At 32.7% G+C, this 27,724-nt stretch overlaps 1 protein-coding gene across 1 annotated transcript; it reads right to left on the bottom strand.

Moving 5' to 3' along the window:
* LOC139506654 (stAR-related lipid transfer protein 3-like) lies at positions 1-27,724 on the bottom strand (the record flags this gene model as incomplete). Its single annotated transcript, XM_071295509.1, is given in 5 exon segments — positions 1-1,757; positions 5,155-5,248; positions 18,388-18,572; positions 23,505-23,600; positions 27,563-27,724. Coding segments are annotated over 5 exon segments (648 nt in total), but the record flags the coding sequence as incomplete, so codon positions are not given.

Below are 27,724 nucleotides of genomic sequence, written 5' to 3'. Positions count from 1 at the left end.
TTAGATTATATATGTCATTGTTTATTAAGTAACAATAAAAAAAAAGTATCTTGTTATAATGCACTTGTTACTTTTCCTCTGTAATAGTATTTATTCAAACTGCTTGTTAGTTTCCTCTTACTGTTCTCAGCTACAATGAGGAGATGGAGGAATTCTGATGTCTATGACATTCAACCCAAACATCAATTCAGGCAAAAGAAAAGATAACCATTGTAAACTATTTTATCATGATAAGTTCATACATATTGCCATGCAAATTAGAGGAAATATAGCACTTGACAACTCTATATAATTATGTCATATTTTTAACTCACCTTAGATATTAACCTGATAAATAATCAGTTGGTCAGAGATGATAACTAAGTGCAAGATGTTTTATTACTGAGTAACAAAACGGTAACAAAAAGCTTATTACTTTAAATTACAATAATTGTTAAAGTTTACCTAGTTTAGTTAACTTGTACAATTTGAACAATATATACTTTCATTTCAAATTTCATGTTTTTTCTATTTCTTCAATTTAAAGAGTGAGTTAATTGCCAATTCATAGTAAGCTTAATATCAATAACTGCAGTACTTGGTTCACATTTAAAAAAGTTTTTGTTTTTATCAACAAGTATTTGTTTCAGTAATACATCTGCAGGAGCTTTGATTTCTATGAGAAAACTGTCTCTTCAATTGATAAACAGCTGCGTCATGAGCCCATGATAGGCCCATGATGTTTTTGAAGAATAAAGTTCAATGACTTCTCAATGTAATATCAGAAATTCACGAACCTTAGGCTTTTTTGAGTGATTGTCCGAAAACTGGAAAATCACCCCTTTTTTAATGAAGATCTCATAACTTGGAAATGTAAAATCTGAAAGTTATAAAAATCAAAAGGGAGCTCTTGTCAATAGATATAAACAATTCACCAAAATTTCTTGCAATTTGGTGAATGCATTTTTAGGTTAATGTCCGACATGTGGAAGACGGGCGGTAGGACTCACGGACCGATGGATAATTGTATATCATAATACGTTCCGTTTGCAGGCATATAAAAATTGGCAATCACATCCTACGAAAAATGCATGCGGATAAAGTTAGTAAGAAAATCATTTATTAAACCTTAACCCCATCAATTTATCATCAAGATTAACTACTGGTATTTCAAAAATATATATTGTATCAATAGAGTTAATATTTTAAACATTTTTAACATGGGGATTTTATGATATTTTGAGGAGCCTTCAAATGACACAAAACAAGCTGTTGAACCCATGACCCTCAGAGACAATCCATGAAACTTCTTAATAAATTGTCTAATTAATACAACTTAAACATAAGGACATAATTTACACTGTCCACACGAAAATAAGATAAAATTCTGTTAAAATGTTGTTTTTTGAGTCAAGATCTACAAATAAAATTGAAGATTTTTACATGGAGCATTATCTAATTATTTAAAAACAGGTTATCCATCTATATATATCATCGCAAATTTCACACACACCAAAAAATTTAACTTCATATACATCATAAGTGACTTATTCTTCTGCCATACAATAACATGTAATCAAATCAATCTTAATTTTAAATCACTGTAATCACAGAATGCTTATTTTGTTAAAATGAAAATACAATTCTTTCTCTCCTTTTCTATATTCTCAGGATTTTTCCCTATTTTTGAGATCTTCAATGTGTATTCTAAGATACTTTAAGTAGTCAAGCATTACTCCTGTTAGTCCAACATCGATAGCCTGCTGTGGTAACCATCCCTGTATAAAAAATAGCATACAACATGTAATATTCTATTTCATCTTCATCTTTCTGAAAAGTAGGGTAATTATCAGGGATGTCAACTCAGTTTTTCCAAGCAATACTGGGGTAAAATTAACAAAAAGGAAATGTCAAACCCTCAACATTATTACCTAGGACTAGATAATAGTTCCAGGAATTTCATATAATAATTAATAGCTCATTCACTTGATGGACTAATTATGTAAACTGGCAATAATCAAATCAAGTTATTGGTAAACATGTATCGAAAAATGATTACTCAAACAGTATTTGGGAACCGTAAAAAACACAAGTGTAAGCCTTGGAAAGGTGCTCTTGTTCATAGCATAATTATGTTTAGAAGAATTTTAAATGAGTTTAATTTTTTTTTTTTTTTTAAGCTGAAGAAAGCCAAACCATAACAGGAAAAAGATAAGTCAAGTATCATTTTGGTGTTCCATACTTGGTATAGTACTGAGCGATACTTGAGTACTCAAGTTCTTGTTGGCATCCCTAGTAATAATCAACAATTCACATAACAAAACAATCATACATTTCCAATAATTATACATATAAAATTACTTTAAATATATGTCCTACATGTTTGATCTGTGGTTTAACAAAAAAGGAAGGGTTCAGTACCAAAAAAAATGTAGTTTAGCCATGCAATTTTGATGCGTTTGTCTTCTATATATTTATCTTATATTAAGTACAAAATACCGCTATTTTGTATATCTAATAAAGGTTCTTTTTTCCATTCTGTATCACCTATCCTGTATCATAGCCATGGAGGCCATGTTTTTAGACTAAACAGAAAATTAAACACAAACTCTATTCTAGATACTCTAAGGATCATTCAGCTAAAGTTTGGTAGGAATTGGTTCAGTAGTTTCAGATGAGAATATGTTTGAAATAGTTTACACCAGACGGTTGACAACAGAACAGTGAACTAAAAAAATCAGTTGGAAAAATACAGGAAATTCTTTTTTATCTATGGACGATTTATGAAAAAGGTATATCACATGCATCTGATTCTATTTTAAAAATATATGATAAACAGAATAATACATGACAAAATCTGTATCGCATGCTGTATCACTAGTACTACTCGACCAATATCAGTTCTCAGGACTGATATTGGTTTCTCATGGTGATACAGCATGCGATACAGATTTTGTCATGTATTATTCTATTTGTAACGAACCTTATCAGAGGTCTTGTTTTTATAATATTTTATTATTTTGTCCTGTAAAGAATATTTTGCCAATGGCAATTCTTTGACAGTCAATAGTATATTTGTGCACAGCCAGCTTAACATAAGAGTGTGAAAACAGTCATTTGGTGTTAATTAAATAATTTCCACCATGACATAATGCTTACTAATTTTATGTCTTAATAAAATGCACCGCAGGGCACAGCTTGATACGACCCCAGAGGTCTACCTCTGAATGATTGGGGCCAGAATGGACACAACATTCAAGCTTGATACATCTCTGAATTTGGATTGTGATTAAATATTTGATACGTACAGCATAGGTTTCTGACACAGAATGAATGTGGTCTAATGAACTTAAAAAAATTAAATTTACCTATTATGGTCCAATATCCAAAATCTAAATACATGGATTGATTCAGCATATCAAATTCTCAAGAATTGACTTTTTTTTTATGAAATCGACCCTTTTGACCTCAATATGACCAATTTGATAACAGGGCCCAAAAATCAAAAATCTAAATAAATAGTGAGATTCAGCATATCAAAGAACACAAATTATTCATTTTTTTATGAAATCAAACAAAGTTCAATTTTAGACCCTTTGGACCTCATGTGGACCAATTTTGATAACAGGGTCCAAATATCAAAAATCTAAATACACAGTTAGATTTAGCCTATCAAAGAACTGCATTTATTCAATTTTTGTTAAAATCAAATTAAGTTTTATTTTGGACCCTTTAGACCTTAATGTAGGCCTATTTGAAAACATGACAGAAAATTAAAAATATAAATACACAGTAAGATTCGACTAAGAACCTCAATAATTCAATTTTTGTAAAAAAAAAAAGTTTAATTTTGGACCCTTGGACCTCTTGTGAACCAATTTAAAAACCGGGACCATATTCCAAAAACTTAATACACAGTTAAACTAAAATGTTAAAGAACCCAAAGAATAAAACCCCATTGAAATTGGTAAAAAAATAAGCAATTTATACAAAGTATTAGAAAAGTATTGATTTTGGCCCCTTTTTCCCAAACAGTTTGTGCCTCAACCCCAAAAATCAATCTCAATCTTCCTTTCTTGGTATGGAACATTGTGATACAATTTCAGAAAGATCCATACACTTACACACAAGTTATTGTCTGGAAACTAGAAAAATACTTATTTTGACCCCTTTTGGGCCCCTTGTTCCTAAACTTTTAAGACCATAACCCCAAAAATCAATCCCAACCTTCCTTTTGTGGTTTCAAACCTTGTGTTTAAATTTCATAGAGATCCATTCACTTAAACTATTGTCTGGAAACTAAGTGTCTTCAGACAAAGACGACGTGATACCAATATACGAACACAAATTTTTTTTTGTTGTCATATGAAACTACACAATCTAGAAAATGAATTAAATAGACGAAATACAAAACTATTGCATTTCAAAGATATTTAACTCAATAAATATTTCCGTTGACCACATTGCAGAATTTATAAAATTGTGTGTTATTCTTAATGAACTTTGGTATGAGATCAAAGTATTAAGCTTTAAAAAACACTGATCGACACAGAGCCTCCACTCAGTGTAATAAAGAGATCATAAAAGGTCAAGACAATTGGCAATTGATGAAAACCATTTGCTGACATCTCAGTGTCTTCTGATTTATGTTTTCACTTTTTCAGGGGCATTATCATTTTCTGGATCATATCAGGATATATAAGCACTGACAATTCATCATTTGTGGGGGGACTTTTTTTAACAACTGTTCAATAACATAAAGGAATAGCATAAACAATTTTTTGGTTTTTTTATTCATTTTACCTATTACTAATAGAAACAAATTATTTTTTTGCTTCCTTTCTTAAGGTGGTACCTAACACTACAGGGAGATAACTCTGTAAAAATCAGCTAAACGTTTTAATCACATTGTATTGTTAAGGAAATGCTTCTCAACGATCAAAATAAGTATTTGTCAAACTGCTATACAACCAATGAATTTTTACGTAATAAGTGGTTGGTTCAAATTTTTTGAAATTATTATATTTTTGTCCAAGGGTCAAAGTAAACATTTTGTCTAAATTTTATGAAAATTAAACAAGCCAACTTAATATAAGTCAAGGTGTTGGGTACCACCCTCATTATAGAAATGAATTTTCAGTCCTTTATCATTATCGTATATTTTTCTTCACTTACCTTTAGATTTGTATTGAGATACCATAAAAATTGACATTTATGTTGCTCATTTGGTATAGGTACAAATAAAAATCCTCCAGGACCATTTTCACCTCTGGAAATAGGAAAAAACCTTATTATTAACAGTTTAAAAAATCTTTCCAAGGAATAAATATTATCCAATAATTTTAACTTGAAATAAACAACCTCAAAATATCACTAAGAAAATTAAGTAACTTTTCTAACAGGCAGGTTGAAATAAGTATCCTAAAAACTGTTGGAAATAGTTGCACACGAAAGACAAAAACATATACATTGTCTATAAAACAATAAAAATTCAATGTTGCAAATTGCTGTAAATAATCAAATAAAAGCACAGAGTTCTTATGTTCCCTTTGTTGCACATATTTTATCTATCCAACTAATCAAAGTGCTTGTAAGCATTGAAAGGTTGTTAGATTGCTTTATTTAACAGTGGGAAGTAAAATTAAATATTGCATTGTATAAAGCATTGGTTGATTCAACTACATTTTTGGACAAATGAAGAATAATTAAACTCCTATTTTTTAGATGACTTTAATAACAATATGACATCTTTGATATTTAGATTCCTGCACCTTACAAAAGTTATATTATTTTCTTGACAAGTACATGTATGACATCATTCTGTGACTTGAATATCTGAGCAAATATTTCATTGATAAATTTCTGATAAAGTTCATAGATAGAATATTTATAATATTATGATCAATGCACTATACTGTGTGTATCTCAAAAGTAGTGATAAACCTTGAAAGATTTTGATAAGAAGTCTGTAACATAGGGTTTTGATTGCATGAAATGCAATCTTTAGCCCAACTTTTTTTTGGTTATGATTATCTAAGAGAAATCAAGGTTTGGGATCCCGCTAAGGGCTATTCCAGAAAAAAATGAATGGGGGGGGGGGGGGGGGGAGGGGGGGGGGGAAGGCACATTATATTAATAATACATGGGTGATTGGTATCAGAGCAACTTTTCACACTATAATGCACTATAATTATCAAATACAATTGTCTGGGTGGCAGGTGCTGACAAAAACTGCCTTCCAACACCCCCATACATTTTTTTCTGGAATAGCCCTAACATGTTTAACCTCGCCACATTTTATATGTATGTATCTGTCCCAAGTCAGGAGCCTGTAATTCAGGGACTGTCTTTGTAGCTGGGTAACATTTATTTTTCATTCATTATTTTCGACATTAATTAGGCCGTTAGTTTTCTGGTTTGAATTGTTTTACATTTGGGATTTTGCTGCCTATATAGCTGACTATGCGGTAAGGGCTTTGCCTATGTTGAAGGTGGTACAATGACCTTTAGCTGTTTATTTCTGCTTCATTTGATCTCTTGTGAAGAGTTATCTCATTGGCAATTAAACCACATCTTCTTGTTTATATTCAGAGCAAATGCCATGCGATTTCTGTCATAATTAATTTTTCCAAGGGTCATAACTATTTAAAAATATTTGATCAGCACTTATTTTCGAAAGTGTCAAAAACATTTTTGATATTAACTTACAATATAATTGTTTTTTTTACAAAATTGGGAAGAATTGTACACATGAGAGTGATAATTTTTCCATAAAATCAACATTTCCAAGGGGCATTATGCCGCATAACTCTTTTAAAAGTAATTGATCTGCATTGATTTTTAAACTATGATGATTTGGCTGATATGAACCTATGAAAAAGTTTCACAAAACAGTGGCGGATCCAGAACTTTTCCTAAGGGGGGGGGGGGGGGGGGGGGGGGGGGGGGCCTGCTGACTGACCTAAGGGGGGGGGCGCTCCAGTCATGCTTCAATGATTCCCTATATAATCAACCAAATTTTTCCCACGAAAGGGGGGACCAGGGCCCCCCTGGATCCGCCTATGTAAAATATGTCAAGAATAGTACACATTAGAGCACTTATGAAGCAATTTTCCATATAAGTAATGTTGCTAAGGGGCATAACTCTTTTAAAAGTAATTGATCTGCATTGATTTTTAAACTTTGATGATTGATTTGGCTGATATAAACCTATGAAAAAGTTTCACAAAATATGTCAAGAATAGTAAACTTCAGAGCACTAATGAAGCAATTTTCCATATAAGTAATGTTGCTAAGGGGCATAACTCTTTTACAAGTAATTGATCTGCATTGATTTTAAAACTTTGATGATTTGGCTGATATGAACCTATGAAAAAGTTTCACAAAATATGTCAAGAATAGTACACTTTAGAGCACTAATGTAGCAATTTTCCATATAAGCAATGTTGCTAAGGGGCATAACTCTTTTAAAAGTAATTGATTGGTGCTGATTTTAGAACTTGTCCAAGACATTACAAATATCAATCTTTGATCATATAAGTTTCATAAAAATTTGGCAAAAATTGTTTACATGAGAGCAATTTTCCATAAAATAATTGTTTTCAAGGGGCATTACAGTTTTCAAAGATATTAATTAGGCATTGATTTTCAAATCTACCATGAATTTGCTGATATAAACCTATGATAAAATTGAGAATGGAAATGGGGAATGTGTCAAAGAGACAACAATCTGACTATAGAGCAGACAACAGCCGAAGGCCACCAATGGTTTTAAATGCAGCAAGAAACTCCCTACATGGAGGAGTCCTTCAGCTGGCCCCAAAACAAATATGGTACTAGTTCAGTGATAATAAACGTCATACTTAACTCAAAATCATACACAAGAAACTAAAATTAATAGAATAGTTGGCTGAGTGAGCCTGATACAACCGCAGAGGTTGAACCCTGATCAGATGGGGCAAATTTGGATACAGTATTTATGCTTAATACTGTCTGAATTTTGAATGTGATCAAAATTTTGACATAAAATAGGTTTCTGACAAAAAATTACAGTGGTAAAAGATCTTATAAATCAATTGTGCAATACTGTGCAAATGAAGATTTTATCTTGAAACTTTTTAAAAATTTGTGAAATTTGAAAAAAAAATATCAAGGCCCCCACCCATTTTTTTGGAGACCCCCCTTGGAGCAATTACCCCAAGACTCACTTCCATCCTTTCCTTTGTAGTATGGAACCCTGTAGTACAACTTCAGAGAGATCCATACACTTAAACACAAGTTATTGTCTGGAAACTAGAAAAATGCTTTTTCTGGCCCTTTTTTTGGCCCCTAATTTCTACATGTTTTGGGCAGTGACCCCCAAACTCAATCCCAGCTTTCCTTTATGATATGGAGCCTTGTGGTACAATGTCAGAGAGATCCATACACTTACAAGTTATTGTCCAGGAACTACAAAAATTATTGTTTTTGGTCCCTTTTTGGCCCTCAATTCCTAAACTGCTGGCCCCATAACCCCTAATGTGAATCCCAACCTTCTTCTTGCTGTATTAAACATTGTGATACAATTACGGAATAATCGAAATACTAATACACAAGTTTTTTTACTGAAACTAGAAAAATGCTTGTTTTGGGTCCCTAATTCCTAAACCGTTGGGACCATCATCCCCAAATCAATCCCAACCTTCTTTTTGTGGTATTGAACCTTCTTAGTTTCATAGAGATCCATTGACTTAAACTAAATTTATTGTCAGGAAACCAATGTCTTCGGACGACTGATAACACAGACGACGACGACATCATACCATTATAGGATCACAAAATATTTTTTGCAGTCATATAAAAATCATACAAGACAAACAAAGGCCAGAGGCTCCCGACTTGGGACAGGCACAAAAATGCGGCGGGGTTAAACTTTAAATATATGTTTCATAAAAATCTGGCAAGAATTGTTCACATGAGATCACTAATGATGCAATTTTCATGTTATCAATGTTTCCCAAGGGGCATAACTCTTTCAAAAATAATTGATAGGCACTGATTTTCAAACTCGTCTAAGACATTGCTGATATAAACCTATGACAAAGTTTCATAAAAATCTGGCAAAGAGCATTAACAAGACTAGATGGACAAATACTTAGAGATTGAACAATCCCTTGCAATAAGTTAGTGGGGGACAATAACCATTTGAAAAATAATCACCCTGGTTCACTCCAAGAATAATTACACCTGTTGTCATTTTATAATCTGAGTCTGATTTTAAGCTAGCACAACAGGTCCTTCAATGCATCTCTAAAACTAGAGGCTCTAAAGAGCCTGTGTCGCTCACCTTGGTCTTGTGCATATTTAACAATGGACACGGATAAATTCATGACATAATTGTGTTTTGGTGATAGTGATGTGTTTGTAGATCTTACTTTACTGAACATTCTTGTTGCTACAATTATCTCTATCTATAATGAACTTGGCCCAGTAATTACAGTGGAAAATATTTTCTAAAAATTTACAAAAATTTATGAAAAATGTTAAAAATTAACTATAAAGGGCAATAACTCCTTAAGGGGTCAATTGACTATTTTGGTCATGTAAACTTATTTGTAGATCTTATTTTGCTGAACGTTATTGCTGTATACAGTTTATCTCTATCTATAATAATATTCAAGATAATAACAAACTAGAGGCTCTAAAGAGCCTGTGTCGCTCACCTTGGTCTATGTGCATATTAAACAAAGGACACAAATGGATTCATGACAAAATTGTATTTTGGTGATGGTGATGTGTTTGAAGTTCTTACTTTACTGAACATTCTTGCTTCTTACAATTATATCTGTAATGAACTTTGCCCATTAGTAACAGAGAAAAATATTTGGTAAAAATTTACATAAATTTACCAAATTAATGAAAATTGTTAAAAATTGACTATAAAGGGCAATAACTCCTTAAGGGGTCAATTGACCATTTAGGTCATGTGGACTTATTTGAAGATCTTACTTTGATGAACATTATCGCTGTTTACAGTTTATCGCTATCTATAATAGTATTCAAGATAATAACCAAAAACAGCAAAATTTCTTTAACTAGAGGCTCTAAAGAGCCTGTGTCGCTCACCTTGGTCTATGTGAATATTAAAGGAAGCAGATGGATTCATGACAAAATTGTGTTTTGGTGATGGTGATGTGTTTGTACATCTTATTTTACTGAACATTCTTGCTGCTTAAAATTATCTCTATCTATAATGAACTTGGCCCATTAGTTTCAGTGGAAAATGTAAGTAAAAATTTACAAATTTTATGAAAATTGTTAAAAATTTACTATAAAGAACAATAACTCCTAAGGGGGTCAATTGACCATTTCGGTCATGTTGACTTATTTGTAAATCTTACTTTGCTGAACATTATTGTTGTTTACAGTTTATCTCTATCAATAATAATATTCAAGATAATGACCAAAAACAGCAAAATTTCCTTAAAACTACAACAATTCAGGGTCAGCAACCCAACAACGGGTTGTCCGATTCATCTAAAAATTTCAGAGCAGATAAATGTTGACCTGATAAACAATTTTACCCCATGTCAGATTTGCTCTAAATGGTTTGGGTTTTGAGTTATAAGCCAAAAACTGCATTTTACCCCATGTTCTATTTTCAGCCATGGCGGCCATCTTGGTTGGATGGCCGGGTCACTGGACACATTTTTCAAACTACTAACCAAAAAGATGATTGTGGCCAAGTTTGGATTAATTTGGCCAAGTAGTTTCAGAGGAGAAGATTTTTGTAAAAGATTACTAAGATTTACGAAAAATGGTTAAAAATTGACTATAAAGGGCAATAACTCCTAAAGGGGTCAACTGACCATTTCAGTCATGTAGACTTATTTGTTAATCTTACTTTGCTTAACATTATTGCTGTTTACAGTTTATCTCTATCTATAATAATGTTCAAGATAATAACCAAGAACAGCAAAATTTCCTTAAAATTACCAATTCAGGGGCAGCAACCCAACATCAGGTTGTCCGATTCATCTGAAAATTTCAGGGCAGATAGATCTTGACCCTATAAACAATTTTACCCCCATGTCAGATTTGCTCTAAATGCTTTAGTTTTTGAGTTATAAGCCAAAAACTGCATTTTACCCCTATGTTCTATTTTTAGCCGTGGTGGCCATCTTGGTTGGTTGGCCGGGTCACCGGACACATTTTTTAAACTAGATACCCCAATGATGATTGTGGCCAAGTTTGGTTTAATTTGGCCCAGTAGTTTCAGAGGAGAAGATTTTTCTAAAAGATAACTAAGATTTACGAAAAATGGTTAAAAATTGACTATAAAGGGCAATAACTCCTAAAGGGGTCAACTGACCATTTGGGTCAGGTTGACTTATTTGTAAATCTTACTTTGCTGAACATTATTGCTGTTTACAGTTTATCTCTATCTATAATAATATTCAAGATAATAACCAAAAACAGTAAAATTTCCTTAAAATTACCAATTCAGGGGCAGCAACCCAACAACGGGTTGTCCGATTCATCTGAAAATTTCAGGGCAGATAGATCTTGACCTGATGAACAATTTTACCCCACGTCAGATTTGCTCTAAATGCTTTGGTTTTTGAGTTATAAGCCAAAAACTGCATTTTACCCCTATGTTCTATTTTTAGCCATGGCGGCCATCTTGGTTGGTTGACCGGGTCACCAGACACATTTTTTAAACTAGATACCCCAATGATGATTGTGGCCAAGTTTGGTTAAATTTGGCCCAGTAGTTTCAGAGGAGAAGATTTTTGTAAAAGTTAACGACGCCAGACGACGACGGACGACAGATGACGGACGACAGACGACGGACGACAGACGACGGACGACGGACGCCGGACGCCAAGTGCTGAGAAAAGCTCACTTGGCCCTTTGGGCCAGGTGAGCTAAAAATTACCAATTGGAGGGCAGCAACCCAACAACCGGTTATCCAATTCATTTGAATATTTCAGGGCAGATATATATTGACTTGATTAACAATTTAACTCCTTGTCAGATTTCCTCTAAATGATTTGGTTTCAGAGTTATAAGCAAAAAACTACATTTTACCCCTGTTCTATTTCTAGCCGTGGTGGCCATCTTGGTTGGATGGCCAGGTCATCGGACACATTTTTCAAACAAGGTACCTCAAAGATGATTGTGGTTAAGTTTGAATTAATTTGGCCCAGTAGTTTCAGAGGAGAAGATTTTTGTAAAAGATAACTAAGATTTACGAAAAATGGTAAAAAAATTGACTATAAAGGGCAATAACTCCTACAGGGGTCAACTGACCATTTCGGTCATGTTGACTTCTTTGTAAATCTTACTTTGATGAACATTATTGCTGTTTACAGTTTATCTCTATCTATAACAATATTCAAGATAATAACCAACTAGAGGCTCTCAAGAGCCTGTGTCGCTCACCTGTTAATGTGTTTACTGATGTCGGCCATCTTTGTTGGTAGGCGGGGTCATTAGACAGTCTTTTTAAAAATAGATACCCTAGTATTATGATTGTGACCAAGTTTGGTTAAATTTGGCCAAGTAGTTTTAGAAAAGATTTTTATACAAGTTACAAAAATGAGGAAAAGTTGTTTAATATTGACTCTAAAGGGCAATAACTCCTTAGGGGATCCTCTAACAATTTTGATCATGCTGACTTATTTGTAGATCTTACTTTGCTGAACATTATTGCTGTTTACAGTTTATCTCTATCTATAATAGTATTCAAGATAATAACCAAAAACTGCAAAATTTTCTTAAAATAACCAATTTAAGGGCAGCAACCCAACAACAGGTTGTCCGATTCAACTGAAAATTTGTGAGGGGATATATCTTATTCTGATGGACATTAAAATCTTGAAAGATTTGCCCTAAATGTCTTGGTTTCAAAGATATAAAGCAAAAACTGCATTTTACCACTATGTTCTATTTTAAGCCATGTCAGCCATTTTGTTTGGTATGCTGGGTCAACGGACACATTTTTTAAACTATAAACCACAATGATAATTGTTGCCAAGTTTGATTAAATTTGGCAAAGTAGTTTTAGAGAAGAAGATTTTTAGAAAAGTTACAAAAAATGATGAAAAGTTGTTAAAAATTGACTATAAAGGGCAATAACTCCTTAAGGGATCGACTGGCAATTTTGGTCATGTTGACTTATTTGTAGGTCTTACTCTGCTGAACATTATTGCTGTTTACAGTTTATCTCTATCTATAATAGTATTCAAGATAATAACCAAAAACTGCAAAATTTCCTTAAAATAACCATTTCAGGGGCAGCAACCCAACAACAGGTTGTCCGATTCGTCTGAAAATTTCAGGGCAGATAGATCTTCACCTGATAAACAATTTTACTCCATGTCAGATTTGCTCTAAATGCTTTGGTTTTTGAGTTATAAGCCAAAAACTGCATTTTACCCCTATGTTCTATTTTTAGCCATGGCGGCCATCTTGGTTGGTTTGACAGGTCACGCCACACATTTTTTAAACTAGATATCCCAAGGATGATAGTGGCCAAGTTTGGTAGAATTTGGCCCAGTAGTTTCAGAGGAGAAGATTTTTGTAAAAGTTTACGGACGACGGACGACAGACGACGGACGACAGACGACGGACGACGGACGCAGGACGACGGACGCCAAGTGATGAGAAAAGCTCACTTGACCTTTCAGGTCAGGTGAGCTAAAAACGGCAAAATTTCCTTAAAATTACCAATTCAGGACAGTAACCTAACAACGGGTTTTCCGATCCATGTGAAAACATCAGGGCAGATAGATCTTGACCTGATAAACAATTAAACTCTGTCAGATTTTCTCTTAATGCTTCGGTTTTTGAGTTATAAGCCAAAAACTGCATTTTACCCCTATGTTCTATTATTAGCCGTGGCAGCCATTTTGGTTGATTGGCCAGGTCACGCCACACATTTTTTAAACAATTTACCCCAATGATGATTGTGGCCAAGTTTAGTGTAATTTGGCCCAGTAGTTTCAGAGAAGAAGATTTTTGTAAAAGATTACTTAGATTTACGAAAAAATGGTTAAAAATTGACTATAAAGGGCAATAACTCCTTCACGGGTCAACTGACCATTTTGGTCATGCTGACTTATTTGTAAATCTTCCTTTGCTGAACATTATTGCTGTTTACAGTTTATCTCTATCTATAATAATATTCAAGATAATAACCAAAAACAGAAAAATTTTCTTAAAATTACCAATTCAGGGGCAGCAACCCAACAACAGGTTGTCCGATTCATCTGAAAATTTCAGGACAGATAGATCTTGACCTGATAAACACTTTTACAGCTGTCAGATTTGCTAAATGCTTTGGTTTTTGAGTTATAAGCCAAAAACTGCATTTTACCCTATATGTTCTATTTTTAGCCATGGCGGCCATCTTAGTTGGTTGGCCGGGTCACGCCACACATTTTAAAAACTAGATATCCCAAGGATGATAGTGGCCAAGTTTGGTAGAATTTGGCCAAGTAGTTTTAGAAAAGATTTTGATACAAGTTACAACTAGAGGCTCTAAAGAGCCTGTGTCGCTCACCTTGGTCTATGTGACTATTAAACAAAGGAAGCAGATAGATTCATGACAAAATTGTATTTTGGTGATGGTGATGTGTTTGTACATCTTACTTTAATGAACATCCTTGCAGCTTACAATTATCTCTATCTATAATGAACTTGGCCCAGTAGTTTCAGTGGAAAATTTTAGTAAAAATTTACAAATTTTATAAAAATTGTTGAAAATTGACTATAAAGGACAATAACTCCTTAGGGGGTCAATTGACCATTTCGGTCATGTTGACTTATTTGTAAATCTTACTTTGCTGAACATTATTGCTGTTTACAGTTTATCTCTATCTATAATAATATTCAAGACAATAACCAAAAACAGCAAAATTTCCTTAAAATTACCAATTCAGGGGCAGCAACCCAACAACGGGTTGTCCGATTCATTTGAAAATTTCGGGGCAGATAGATCTTGACCTGATAAACAATTTAACTCCATGTCAGATTTGCTCTAAACGCTTTGGTTTTTGAGTTATAAGCCAAAAACTGCATTTTACCCCTATGTTCTATTTTTAGCCATGGCGGCCATCTTGGTTGGATGGCCGGGTCATCGGACACATTTTTTAAACTAGATACCCCAAAGATGATTGTGGATAAGTTTGGATTAATTTGGCCCATCAGTTTCAGAGGAGAAGATTTTTGTAAAAGATTACTAAGATTTACGAAAAATGGTTAAAAATTGACTATAAAGGGCAATAACTCCTATATGGGTCAACTGACCATTTCGGTCATGTTGACTTATTTGTAAATCTTACTTTGCTGAACATTATTGCTGTTTACAGTTTATTTCTATCTATAATAATTTTCAAGATAATAACCAAAAACAGTAAAATTTCCTTAAAATTACCAATTCAGGGGCAGGAACCCAACAACGGGTTGTCCGATTTATCTGAAAATTTCAGGGCAGATAGATCTTGACCTGATAAACAATTTGACCACCGTGTCAGATTTGCTCTAAAGGCTTTGGTTTTTGAGTTATAAGCCAAAAACTGCATTTTACCCCTATGTTCTATTTTTAACCATGGCGGCCATCTTGGTTGGATGGCCAGGTCATCGGACACATTTTTTAAACTAGATACCCAAAAGATGATTGTGGATAAGTTTGGATTAATTTGGCCCAGTAGTTTCAGAGGAGAAGATTTTTGTAAAAGATTACTAAGATTTACGAAAAATGGTTAAAAATTGACTATAAAGGGCAATAACTCCTATATTGGTCAACTGACCATTTCGGTCATGTTGACTTATTTGTAAATCTTACTTTGCTGAACATTATTGCTGTTTACAGTTTATTTCTATCTATAATAATTTTCAAGATAATAACCAAAAACAGTAAAATTTCCTTAAAATTACCAATTCAGGGGCAGCAACCCAACAACAGGTTGTCAGATTCATCTGAAAATTTCAGGGTAAATAGATGTTGACCTGATAAACAATTTTACCAATTGTCAGATTTGCTCTAAATGCTTTGGTTTTTAAGTTATAAGCCAAAAACTGCATTTTACCCCTATGTTCTATTTTTAGCCCTGGCGGCCATCTTGGTTGGTTGGCCGGGTCACCGGACACATTTTTTAAACTAGATACCCCAAAGATAATTGTGGCCAAGTTTGGATAAATTTGGCCTAGTAGTTTCAGAGGAGAAGATTTTTGTAAAAGATTACTAAGATTTACGAAAAATGGTTAAAAATTGACTATAAAGGGCAATAACTCCTATATGGGTCAACTGACCATTTCGGTCATGTTAACTTATTTGTAGATCTTACTTTGCTGAACATTATTGCTGTTTACAGTTTATCTCTATCTATAATAATATTCAAGATAATAACCATATAACGGCAAAATTTCCTTAAAATTGCCAATTCAGGGGCAGCAACCCAACAACCGGTTGTCCGATTCGTCTGAAAATTTCAGGGCAGATAGATCTTGACTTAATAAACAATTTAACCCCATGTCAGATTTGCTCTAAATGCTTCGGTTTCAGAGTTATAAGCCAAAAACTGCATTTTACCCCTATGTTCTATTTTTAGCCATGGCGGCCATCTTGGTTGGTTGGCCGGGTAACCGAACACATTTTTTAAACTAGATACCCCAATGATGATTGTGGCCAAGTTTGGTTAAATTTGGCCCAGTAGTTTCAGAGGAGAAGATTTTTGTAAAAGTTAACGACGACGGACGACGGACGACGGACGACGCCGGACGACGGACGCCGGATGCCGGATGCCAAGTGATGAGAAAAGCTCACTTGGCCCTTCGGGCCAGGTGAGCTAAAAATAATCATACCTGTGTCATCTATAGATAGTATTCTAAACCCCTGAGTTTTTTTTTAAAGCAAAACTGTTGAAAAACAGCTAACTCATTTGCAACATACAAAGATATTCCAATATCAGACACAAATGAGTAAATTTTTTTAGGAATGTTGATTAAAAATAATGGAAATCTTTCACACAGAACTATAGATCTAACAAAAAAAGCTAAAAATGTTCTCTTTGCGATGAAGTCACATACTGGTCTATTGAATAATATACCAGTTAAAGTTGCAAATAATCTCTTTGATTCATTAGTTAGACCTATAGCTTTATATAATTCAGAAGTTACATTTTTAGACTCCTATATAACATATTTTAGAGCCAAAAAAAGAGCAAATGACTTGGGAAAACAATTGGACTCCTTTTATTTCATTGATAAAACACCTAATGAAAAGTTACACCAGTCTACAGTTTTGAAAATAAACACTTGGTATAAGCAAAACTTCATCAAATTTAGGTGCAAGAGCTGATCTGGGGAGACTTCCTCTGGAACTATATATTAAATTTCAATCTATATTGTATCTTATTAGATTATATTCTGATGAAATTAATCCTCTCTTAAAAGAATCCTTTATTTTGTTTCAAAACTTAGACTCGGAAGAAACTGGTATGGATTTGGACACTTTAAAAATATATTCCTCACAAATGATAACTAAAAATATAAGAGAACAAATAAAATTAAAATTGAAGCATTTTTATGAAAAACTAGTAAATGATTAACTATCAGATATAAAGGATAACAGCAAACTCACTATTTATAAACATGTAAAAATAAATAATACAGAAGAAAAATATTTAACTTCCTCAAAACTTGAATTCAGAAAACTGATAACAAAATTTAGATTAAGTGACCATAATTTATTAATAGAAAAGGGAAGATACCTTAAAATACCAAGATAAGAAAGATTATGTAAAAACTATATACAAATTGAAGATGAAATTCATTTCTTTTTATATTGTAATAGAAACCATAATAATAGAAAATTTTATTTTGATTTTTTGATAAATGAGAATATCCACTTTATAAATTTAAATGACATAGATAAAATAACATATATACTCAACCCAATTTCACACATTCAGGTAAATAAGCTAGGAACCTTTTTAAAACAGTCTATTGAACTGAGGACAGGGGACTCTTAAAATATTTACTTTTATGGTGTATATTAATCTTGTTGATAATTTTATTTTCATTTTGTAATGTTGTGTCAGGTACTATAAATATGTAGTTTTATGGCAATAAAGATTTGAATTGAATTTAAAAACATCTCAAAGGATGAAGAACAGCTGAGTTTCAGGCGTTGAAAATTGGTAGGAGGATTTGATTACACAAAACAGTTATTTCATAAAGTTGCTGAAAAATTACTAAGGTCCCAAGTATGGAAAAATAAGATAAAAATTCTTCAAAACATTCCATATTAGCAGGTGCACAACTTCAACATAAGTGCAATCTTTCAGTTATGAACTTTCAGGGATCTCGGTATTAAAACAAAGCAAAAATTTCTGAATTATATTATACAAATTACTGTTATACCTGACATATTTTTTCTGATGAGGCATCCCTGAGAAAGTGGTGTGTGTAACTAAAGATAGATATTGTCCATTTCTCTCTCCCCATCTTCGTAGATTAACAAAGTCTCGTGCTGCCACAATACCTCCAGCAGCTTCAGCTGCAATGGTATAGGCTATGTCTGTATTTTCATTGATGGCTTGTAATACCTGAATTAAAAAATAAATAAAATAATGAAATCACAGCACCAGTTGACCTTAATAAGCTAGGTGTTTATATAGAGATTAATACATGGCTTTTTCCATATCGGCCCAGGTATCATCCCAAGACCCCCATATCAGACCGAGAAGTAGTCGAGGTGCTGATATGGGTCGAGGGATGATACCCGAGCCGATATGGAAAAGGCCATGTATTAATCTCTTTATCATATATTTCCGACAATTGTTTTATGTATGGCAAATTAACAAATGAAATAACTAAAACAGTCAAAAACTTTAAAAAAAAAGAAGTTAAATTATGAATCCAACAAATACACTATAATTGCCCAACCATTACATCACTACCTCAATATTTACTTATGTTATTATTTCCTATAGAGGTCATAGAGGCATTTTGAAACATTGAAAATTTGGAAGAGTTTTATGATCATTATTACTCCATGTTTGTTGTACTATAAAATGATTCATAATTGTCAATGACATTTGTTTAAGCAAGTACTAAACTATCCCCACAAAAGTTCCCGTAAATTTTGACGTCGTCATAAAAAAATCTGACGTCACAATGGAAAAGTAAACAACTGATACTGGAAATACCGGAAGTAATTTGCACGAGAGGCACTATCATGGGTTTTGTGCATGAGATGCACCTGATATGGGTTATCAGCCTGGGTGGGAAATTATGGCTTGTGTACTTCCGCTCATTACACATATGCAAAAGCTATCATATCAATGATAAATATTTTATAATGTTAAAAAATCATCTCTAATACCATCAACATCCAACAACAAAACAGTGTAGCTGACTATGCAGTACATTTGAATGAAAATTATTTTGTTCCCAGAAGGCTACATATATAACAAGACATATATTTTACATTTCAGCTTTCTCCATTTTAAATGTTTGGTAAAAAGATCTTTCATGTCAGAAGCAGATATCCATCCACAAAAGAGGTAGTAAATAATTATTTAACCTGAAATTGTTACTTGTTTTGTACTTTGGATGATTTTCCTTCAATTTTTCAATATACCTTTGTCAGTTTTTTGTTGAGATTATAATTTTCTATTGTTTATTAACAAATATAGCCAGGTACAAATGTACATATCCACTCCAGGATGTGACATCATGTCTCTCAGAGAGGTTATGTTGGGTTTAGGACTTTTTAACTACTATCTGATACTCCACTTTAACAGTCTTACAGTAGTTAAGATTTTTTTATTGATATATTTGTCCAACAGTTATAGTTTAATACAGGTATTAATTAGCTGACCCTACGGTTTTCTGAAATTTCACCATATCTATTATATCTGTTGGAGTCTTAAATCAGAATTGTTAATGGTGACAATAATTAGGTATCATTTACACAAAGTTTTGTACTATAGCTGGTACTTTCAAGTTTCAATCATACAAAGATGACAATTTAATGAATATAATTGTCTTATGACAAAGAGAAAATATTATTTAACCAGGTGCTCCGCAGGGCGCAGCTTTATACGACCGCAGAGGTCGAACCCTGAACAGTTGGGGCAAGTATGGACAAAACATTCAAGCGTGATACAGCTCTGAATTTGGATTGTGATCAAATTTTTGACATTACATGGTTTTTTTTTTACACAAAACAAATGTCAAGATTTTACAAATCAATTAAAGATTTCTTCTTCAAACTTTTTAAATCTAAAATTAAATAGTTGACACAGCATAGGTTTCTGACACAGAATGAATGTGGTCTAATGAACTTAAAAGTTTTTTTTTGCCTTTGAGCAATTCACTATGCTGTTGAATATTAATCCTCTCAAAAAAATGTTTGAAGAAATTTTCTTTTTATTTATGAAATCTGAAATGAGAAAAATTTACCCCCCCCCCCCTTTTTTTCACATCCCCGTTTCCCTTTTTCCAAAACTGATATCAATTCAAATTTCTAATGGAGTTTGCAACAATAACTACTCTTTTAAATACATCATAAAATATTAAAATGTAAAATAAAGTGCTTGTTATCACTGAATGGTAAAGATTGGTTGGTAGTAAAAGTGAATATACATTGTTTATTGTATAAAACAATAAAAAAAACTTCATCAGCAACATTTTATATTGGCAAATTTCCAATGAAGTTATTTACATAAAGTTATTGGCAAATAAAAATAGAAAATGACATCATAGTCATGTCTGACAAATGTCCAACATACATTATCTAAAAACATTTTAGATAAGATAAGGAAAAAAAGCTTCATCAGCAACATTTTATATTGGCAAATTTCCAATGAAGTTATTTACATAAAGTTATTGGCAAATAAAAAATAGAAAATGACATCATAGTCATGTCTGGCAAATTTCCAAAATATATTATCAACTACTATTCTATACAAAGAAAGATAACTCCAATTGAAATTTAATTGCTATTGCACAATATTGTGCAATTAGATATTTCTTGCTATTGTGCAATACTGTGCAATTGAAAATTTCTTGCTATTGCACAATACTTGATATTGAATCCTGATTTGGACCAACTTGAAAACTGGGCCCATAATCAAAAATCAAAGTACATATTTAGATAAAGCATATCAAATAAGCCCAAGAATTTAATTTTTGTTAAAATCAAACTTAGTTTAATTTTGGACCCTTTGGACCTTAATATAGACCAATTTGAAAACTGGACCAAAAATTAAGAATCTACATACACAGTTAGATTTGGCATATCAAAGAACCCATTTATTCAATTTTTGATGAAATCAAACAAAGTTTAATTTTGGACCCCCATTTGGACCAACTTGAAAACTAGGCCAATAATTAAAAATCTAAGTACATTTTTAAATTCAGCATATCAAAGAACCCCAAGGATTCAATTTTTGTTAAAATCAAACTAAGTTTAATTTTGGACCCTTTGGACCTTAATGTAGACCAATTTGAAAACGGGACCAAATATTAAGAATCTACATACATAGTTAGATTCGGCATATCAAAGAACCCCAATTATTCAATTTTTGATGAAATCACACAAAGTTCAATTTTGGACCCTTTGGGCCCCTTATTCCTAAACTGTTAGGACCAAAACTCCCAAAATCAAACCCAACCTTCCTTTTATGGTCATAAACCTTGTGTTTAAATTTCATAGATTTCTATTTACTTATACTAAAGTTATGGTGCAAAAACCAAAAATAATGCTTATTTGGGCCCCTTTTTGGCCCTTAATTCATAAACTGTTGTGACCTCAACTCCAAAAATCAATCCCAACCTTCCTTTTGTGGTCATAAACCTTGTGTTAAAATTTCATTGATTTCTATTTACTTATACTAAAGTTATTGTGCGAAAACCAAGAATAATGCTTATTTGGGCCCTTTTTTGGCCCTTAATTCCTAAACTGTTGGAACCAAAACTCCCAAAATCAATCCCAACCTCTCTTTTGTGGTCATAAACCTTGTGTTAAAATTTCATAGATTTCTATTCACTTAAACTAAAGTTATAGTGCGAAAACCAAGAAAATGCTTATTTGGGCCCTTTTTGGCCCCTATTTCCTAAAATGTTGGGACCAAAACTTCTAAAATCAATCCCAACCTTCCTTTTGTGGTTAAAATTTCATTGATTTCTATTCACTTTTACTAAAGTTAGAGTGCGAAAACTAAAAGTATTTGGACGACGACGACGACGACGACGACGACGACGACGACGACGACGACGACGCCAACGTGATAGCAATATACGACGAAAAATTTTTCAAATTTTGCGGTCGTATAAAAAATTACTTGAGAGATATATATATATTTATATGAGTAATTATGTTAGGGCTTTTCCAGAAAACAATGTTTGGGGGGGGGGGGGGGGGGGGGGGGGTTGGAAGGCACATTATATTAATAATACATGAGTGATTGGTATCAGAGCAACTTTTCACACTATAATGCACTATAATTCTCAAATACAATTGTCTGGGTGGCAGGTGCTGACAAAAACTGCCTTCCAACACCCCCATACATTTTTTTCTGGAATAGCCCTTAAATCCGGCTATTTCAAAAAGAGCTGGAAAAATGAACTAACACTTAAATAAATCTAAAACTTGTATGATGACCTGAGAAACACAATAATGTAAAGATAAAATACTGTGGATTCATTATTATTTGTTAGAAACCAATTTTTCAGGAATTTCATGCAGTGGCGGATCCAGAGCAGGGTTCCAGGGGTTGGAACCCCCACTTTTTTTCAGACGATCAATGCATTTGAATGGGGACATATAGTTGGAACCGCTCTTTGTCCTGGGTTGGGAACCTGCCCTTTTTAAAATGGCTGGATCCGCCCCTGTCGTGGTAACCTGGGAACAAATTTCAGAGAAGACATTACTAAGTTGTAAAACTTGTGTCTAATCCATTTGTCATTTTGAACAATAAAATATGTTAAAACTAACAAATTTCAATGTCCAACGAATAATATAAAAGTTATATAGAAATGTATGCAGACTTTGGCAAAGCCATGTAATCAAATATCCACAAAAATGAAAATGTTCCTCAATCCATGAAAATTGGTACCCACTAAAATAAATTAATCCACAGTACCATACAGCTTGATGTTGACAAATATTTCACATGGTAATAAAACGAGAGAATACATTAATGGAATGCTTGTAACAGCAATTTCCGTAATAAAATATAATCAGTTGAGTTGATATAAAAAAGAAGATGTGGTATGATTGCCAATGAGACAACTGTCCACAAGAGACCAAAATGACACAGGCATTAACAACTATAGGTCACTGTACGGCCTTCAACAATGAGCAAATCATAGTCAGCTATAAAAGGCCCTGATAAGACAATGTAAAACAATTCAAACGAGAAAACTAATGGCCTTATTTATATAAAAAAAAGACAGTGAAAAAAGTTTCAAATTCAATGCAACTGTTAACCTACCAGAAATATTAACAGCATATAGTTTAACATACTTACTCTGCTTTCTACACAAGTTGGGTTCCAGTGAGAATTCTCTTCTAACTGATAGGCACACTCCTCCCATAAATATTGAGCTCTAAAATCTACCTCACTCTGTAAAATGATGAATAACATGTACAAAATACACTGTTTCATAAAAAAAATATCTATCCAAATTTACTCAGGAACAATGCATAAAATAATAAATAACATGTACAAACTACACTATTTCATAAAAAAAATATCTATCCAAATTCACTCAGGAACAATGCATAAAATAATGATTAACCTGTCCAAAATACACTGTTTCATAAAAAATATCTATCCAAATTTACTCAGAAACAATGCCTGTTTGCAGCTTTTTACATTAATGGGTACAAGAGAACATATTATTGTTGTCTAAGTAATAGCATTTAATGTACTGTTTTACCCCATTTTTCAGCAATTAAAGTCTGTTCATGCTTGAGTGAAAAATATTGATTTTCCCCATATTTATACTGAATCCACAATTACTCATAATACCTAAGTATTTCACATGACAAAAAAATAAACAAATTTTTCAAGCTGACACATGAAAATGAGGTATTAAATATGACCAGTTTATATACCGGTACTGTAATGTAAAAGAAGAAAAAATAATAAAAAGATGAAAAATGGTCATATGACAAATAGAAACTTTGTAACATAAGACATCTTGCATACAAGGTCTGAAGCATAAATTGTTGGTACCATAACACTCAAAATAAATGCCAGCCTTCCCTTTTTGGTATGTAGTCTTGCAGTACAATTTAAGAGAGATACATACACTTACACACAAGTTATTGTCTGGAAACTAGAAAAATGATTGTTTTTTGCCCCTTATCCCTGCATGTTTGTGGCAAATTCCCCAAAACTCAATCCCAGCTTTCCCTATGTGGTATGGAACCTTGTGGTACAATTTTATAGAGATCCATACACTTATACACAAGTTATTGTCCAGAAACTACAAAAGTGCTTGTTTTTGGCCCATTTTGGCCCCTTTATTTCTAAGATGTTGGTACCATAACACTCAAAATCAATCCCAGACTTCCCTTTGTGGTATGTAATCTTTCAGTACAATTTTAGAGAGATACATACACTTACACACAATTTATTGTCCAGAAACTAAAAAAATGGTTGTTTTTAGCCCCTTTTGTGCCCCTAATTCCTAAACTGTTGGTACCATGACTTCCAAAATCAATCCCAAACTTCCTTTTGTGATATTAAACTGTCTTGCAAAATTTCATAGAGATCCTTATACTTTAACTTTAGTTATTGTTTTGACTCCAAATGTGTTTTGGATGACAACGACACAGACAACGACGACAAAGACATAGCATTATACCCAACAACAAAAAAATTGCAGTCGTATAAAAACTAGAAACATTGGAGAAAATCTTCGTGAAAAGACAATAGGCTGTTAAGGCGTTTGTTGACTATTTCAGTCATGTTGACTTATTCATGTTATTGTCTTGCTGATCATTTTTGGCTATTTTCATAAAAGTGTCTAACTATCTATTATGATTTTGAAGATAATTGGCAAAAATGAAAAAGAAAATGGTAAAATTTATGGCTGATAACTCCTATCAGAAGTCATCTGACAGTTTGTTATGAACAATAGGTAAACCTCCACATTTCTGGTCAGTCAAATGTTCCCTGTTATAAGCAATTTAAAATTATAGACCAACTTGCATTTTACTGCTATGTTATATTTTTAGCACTGTCTGTCAAATTGGCTCGAAGGCAAGGTGATCACAATTTTAAAACTAAATACCCCAATGATGATTATGGCCAAGTTTCGTTAGCTTTGGTCCAGCAATTTCAGATGAGACGATTTTTTATAAGTTAAAGAACATTCATGGGCGCCAAGTGATGAGGAGAGCTTTATTAGCTCTTTGGTCAGTTATTAACCATTACATACAATTACCAGGTGGAAACCCAGTTGAAATAGAACAAAAGAATCGAAGCTCTTTGTTAGGGAAGGAGATAAATGCTTACTGTAATGTTTACTATAGTAACAACAATTTTAAAAGTTAATCGAAACAAATAAAACAACAATTTTCTTCTCAATTACTAAGTGTTTTATTTAAAAAACACCATTTGCATAATTTTTCAATTTATCTATTACATAGTATTTAAGTAATGCAGAACAATTAGATATCAAATTGACGACATGGGTATCTATCAAGTTGGATGTAGAAAATGCATACGCTCCAATTTTAAAACAAAAATTACCACGGACAGAGAACATATCAATCTATTAGTTCAGTAATTTTCGCGTCTGCCCTTCCATTATGTGACTCAAGAAATAATTCCAAAAAATGTGTAACAATTGTATTGAAAAGAGAAAATCGAGTGCACCTTTTTATGTTAGGGCGTGTTTGAGGTGTATATTTTGTCTTTAAAACGTACAAAGCAAGAGTATTTGATATATCATCTCCCTTCAGATTCTATCATTTTTATATATCATAGCTACAGGTTGACTTTAAAACATAAGAGCAGGTGTGTTCGAATAGCTATTTTTTTTTACTGAAAGTGCTTGATGACAGTCTTTTAAGTTGGATGATGAAAATGTATATCTTCGAAAAAATATAATTTTTTGTGTGTGATAACTAGGGTTTATAATCTTCGACCGCTGAAAATTTATAGTCTGCCCTTTTTTTTTAAAATGTTTAAGTATTTTAAAAAAATTCCACCTGACAACCGATCAGACAATAGTTTTAAGTTGAATCAATGCAGACAAGATCATTAACTGATGCTCATTAGCTAGTAGATACATTTGTCTTTTAAAATACAACTGACATATAAGGATCGTAATGGTGCTATGTGGATAAATTTATCGGTTTTAAAGAGCAAAATTGGCAGCGGGTCATCCCTACAATGGCTTCCATTTCTACGATTGTGAAAATGAACTGGCGTCATAGGGAGATATTTTTGACAAAGTAGAATCCTGACTGTTACTCTCTTCTTGAGTACAACAATTTACTTATATATGTATAAATATAAATATGATCAATAAAAAATGCTTACCATTAATTTACATCTTAGTGGAAAAATAGCAAATACAATGTAACAATTTTGAAGTCTTATATTTAATCTTTCCAAGGGACTCAATGTGACTGCAAGCTTAACAAGGAGACCACTGAGGCATTAATTCAACATGACTACTATATATAGAATAACCATACATTGTCTCGAAATATCAATGTTATTTGAACAGGTAGAAAGCGAGGCTGTGCCGAGCATTTCTACCTGTTTCGAGCCAAGTACAAATAACAGATTGATATTTCGAGACAATGTATGGTTATTCTTTATATACTGCAACTCTTATAACTGTTCAAAATGAAGTATTTAGGGTAAAAACTGTCATTCTTTAATTGTGAGCGGACAACATAAAATTGCTGCGAACCTGTATGTTTTATTGACGTCATAAATAAAACTCTACGGAAACACATTGTCAACGTCATAAACAAGGTGATATACGGTCAGTGACTGTATATATCACATATGAATATATGGTCAATGCAATTTGACTGCTCAAATAGCACAGCTGCAGTATATTACATGTGTATATATATATATATATAGATTACTAAAAAATCCAACATTTCCGGTATGAATAGTTTTAATTCACTAGTACTTTCATGTTTAAATAACAATCTTCAGGTGAAACTATACATGATTAACGTAACTATGTAACGGTAGGTATGTAACGTCATAGTTGTCGTTGAGTATATAAAGGGAGATAAATCGTATTACACTTAGTCTATATATAGAAGTATGGAGCGTCATTATTACACAATAGAAAATGTATAGTTTGCATTCAATCGTGATTTAAATTTTGAAATAAAATGTTTTTCCTTGACTTCTCGTGTAATGTCACAACCCATATTCATTTTATAAAATGGGAATATTTTAAATGTTGGATTTTTTAGTAATCTATATATATTTCTATACACAAGAACATTTATTATAGTGATCTTTATATATATATATATATATATATATATATATTAAAATTTTATGAAATGCAATCCTTCTTTTAGCATTTGACATACCTGTAGTCTATAAACTTTCCTCTTAATTTTTTTATTGTATATACTGTGAACAATGCCATCTTCTGGGTTATCTCCCTTCTCTAGTTTCCAACCATCTTTAGTTTGATGCATTTCCCAAACAATGTCCATTAACTCATCACCTAACTGAATGTATTCTTGCTC

This window comes from Mytilus edulis, unplaced genomic scaffold (genome assembly GCF_963676685.1).
Source record: "Mytilus edulis unplaced genomic scaffold, xbMytEdul2.2 SCAFFOLD_214, whole genome shotgun sequence".
NCBI lineage: Eukaryota > Metazoa > Mollusca > Bivalvia > Mytilida > Mytilidae > Mytilus > Mytilus edulis.
Note: the sequence above shows the minus strand (reverse complement) of the source record. Positions and strands in the feature narration are given on the sequence as shown.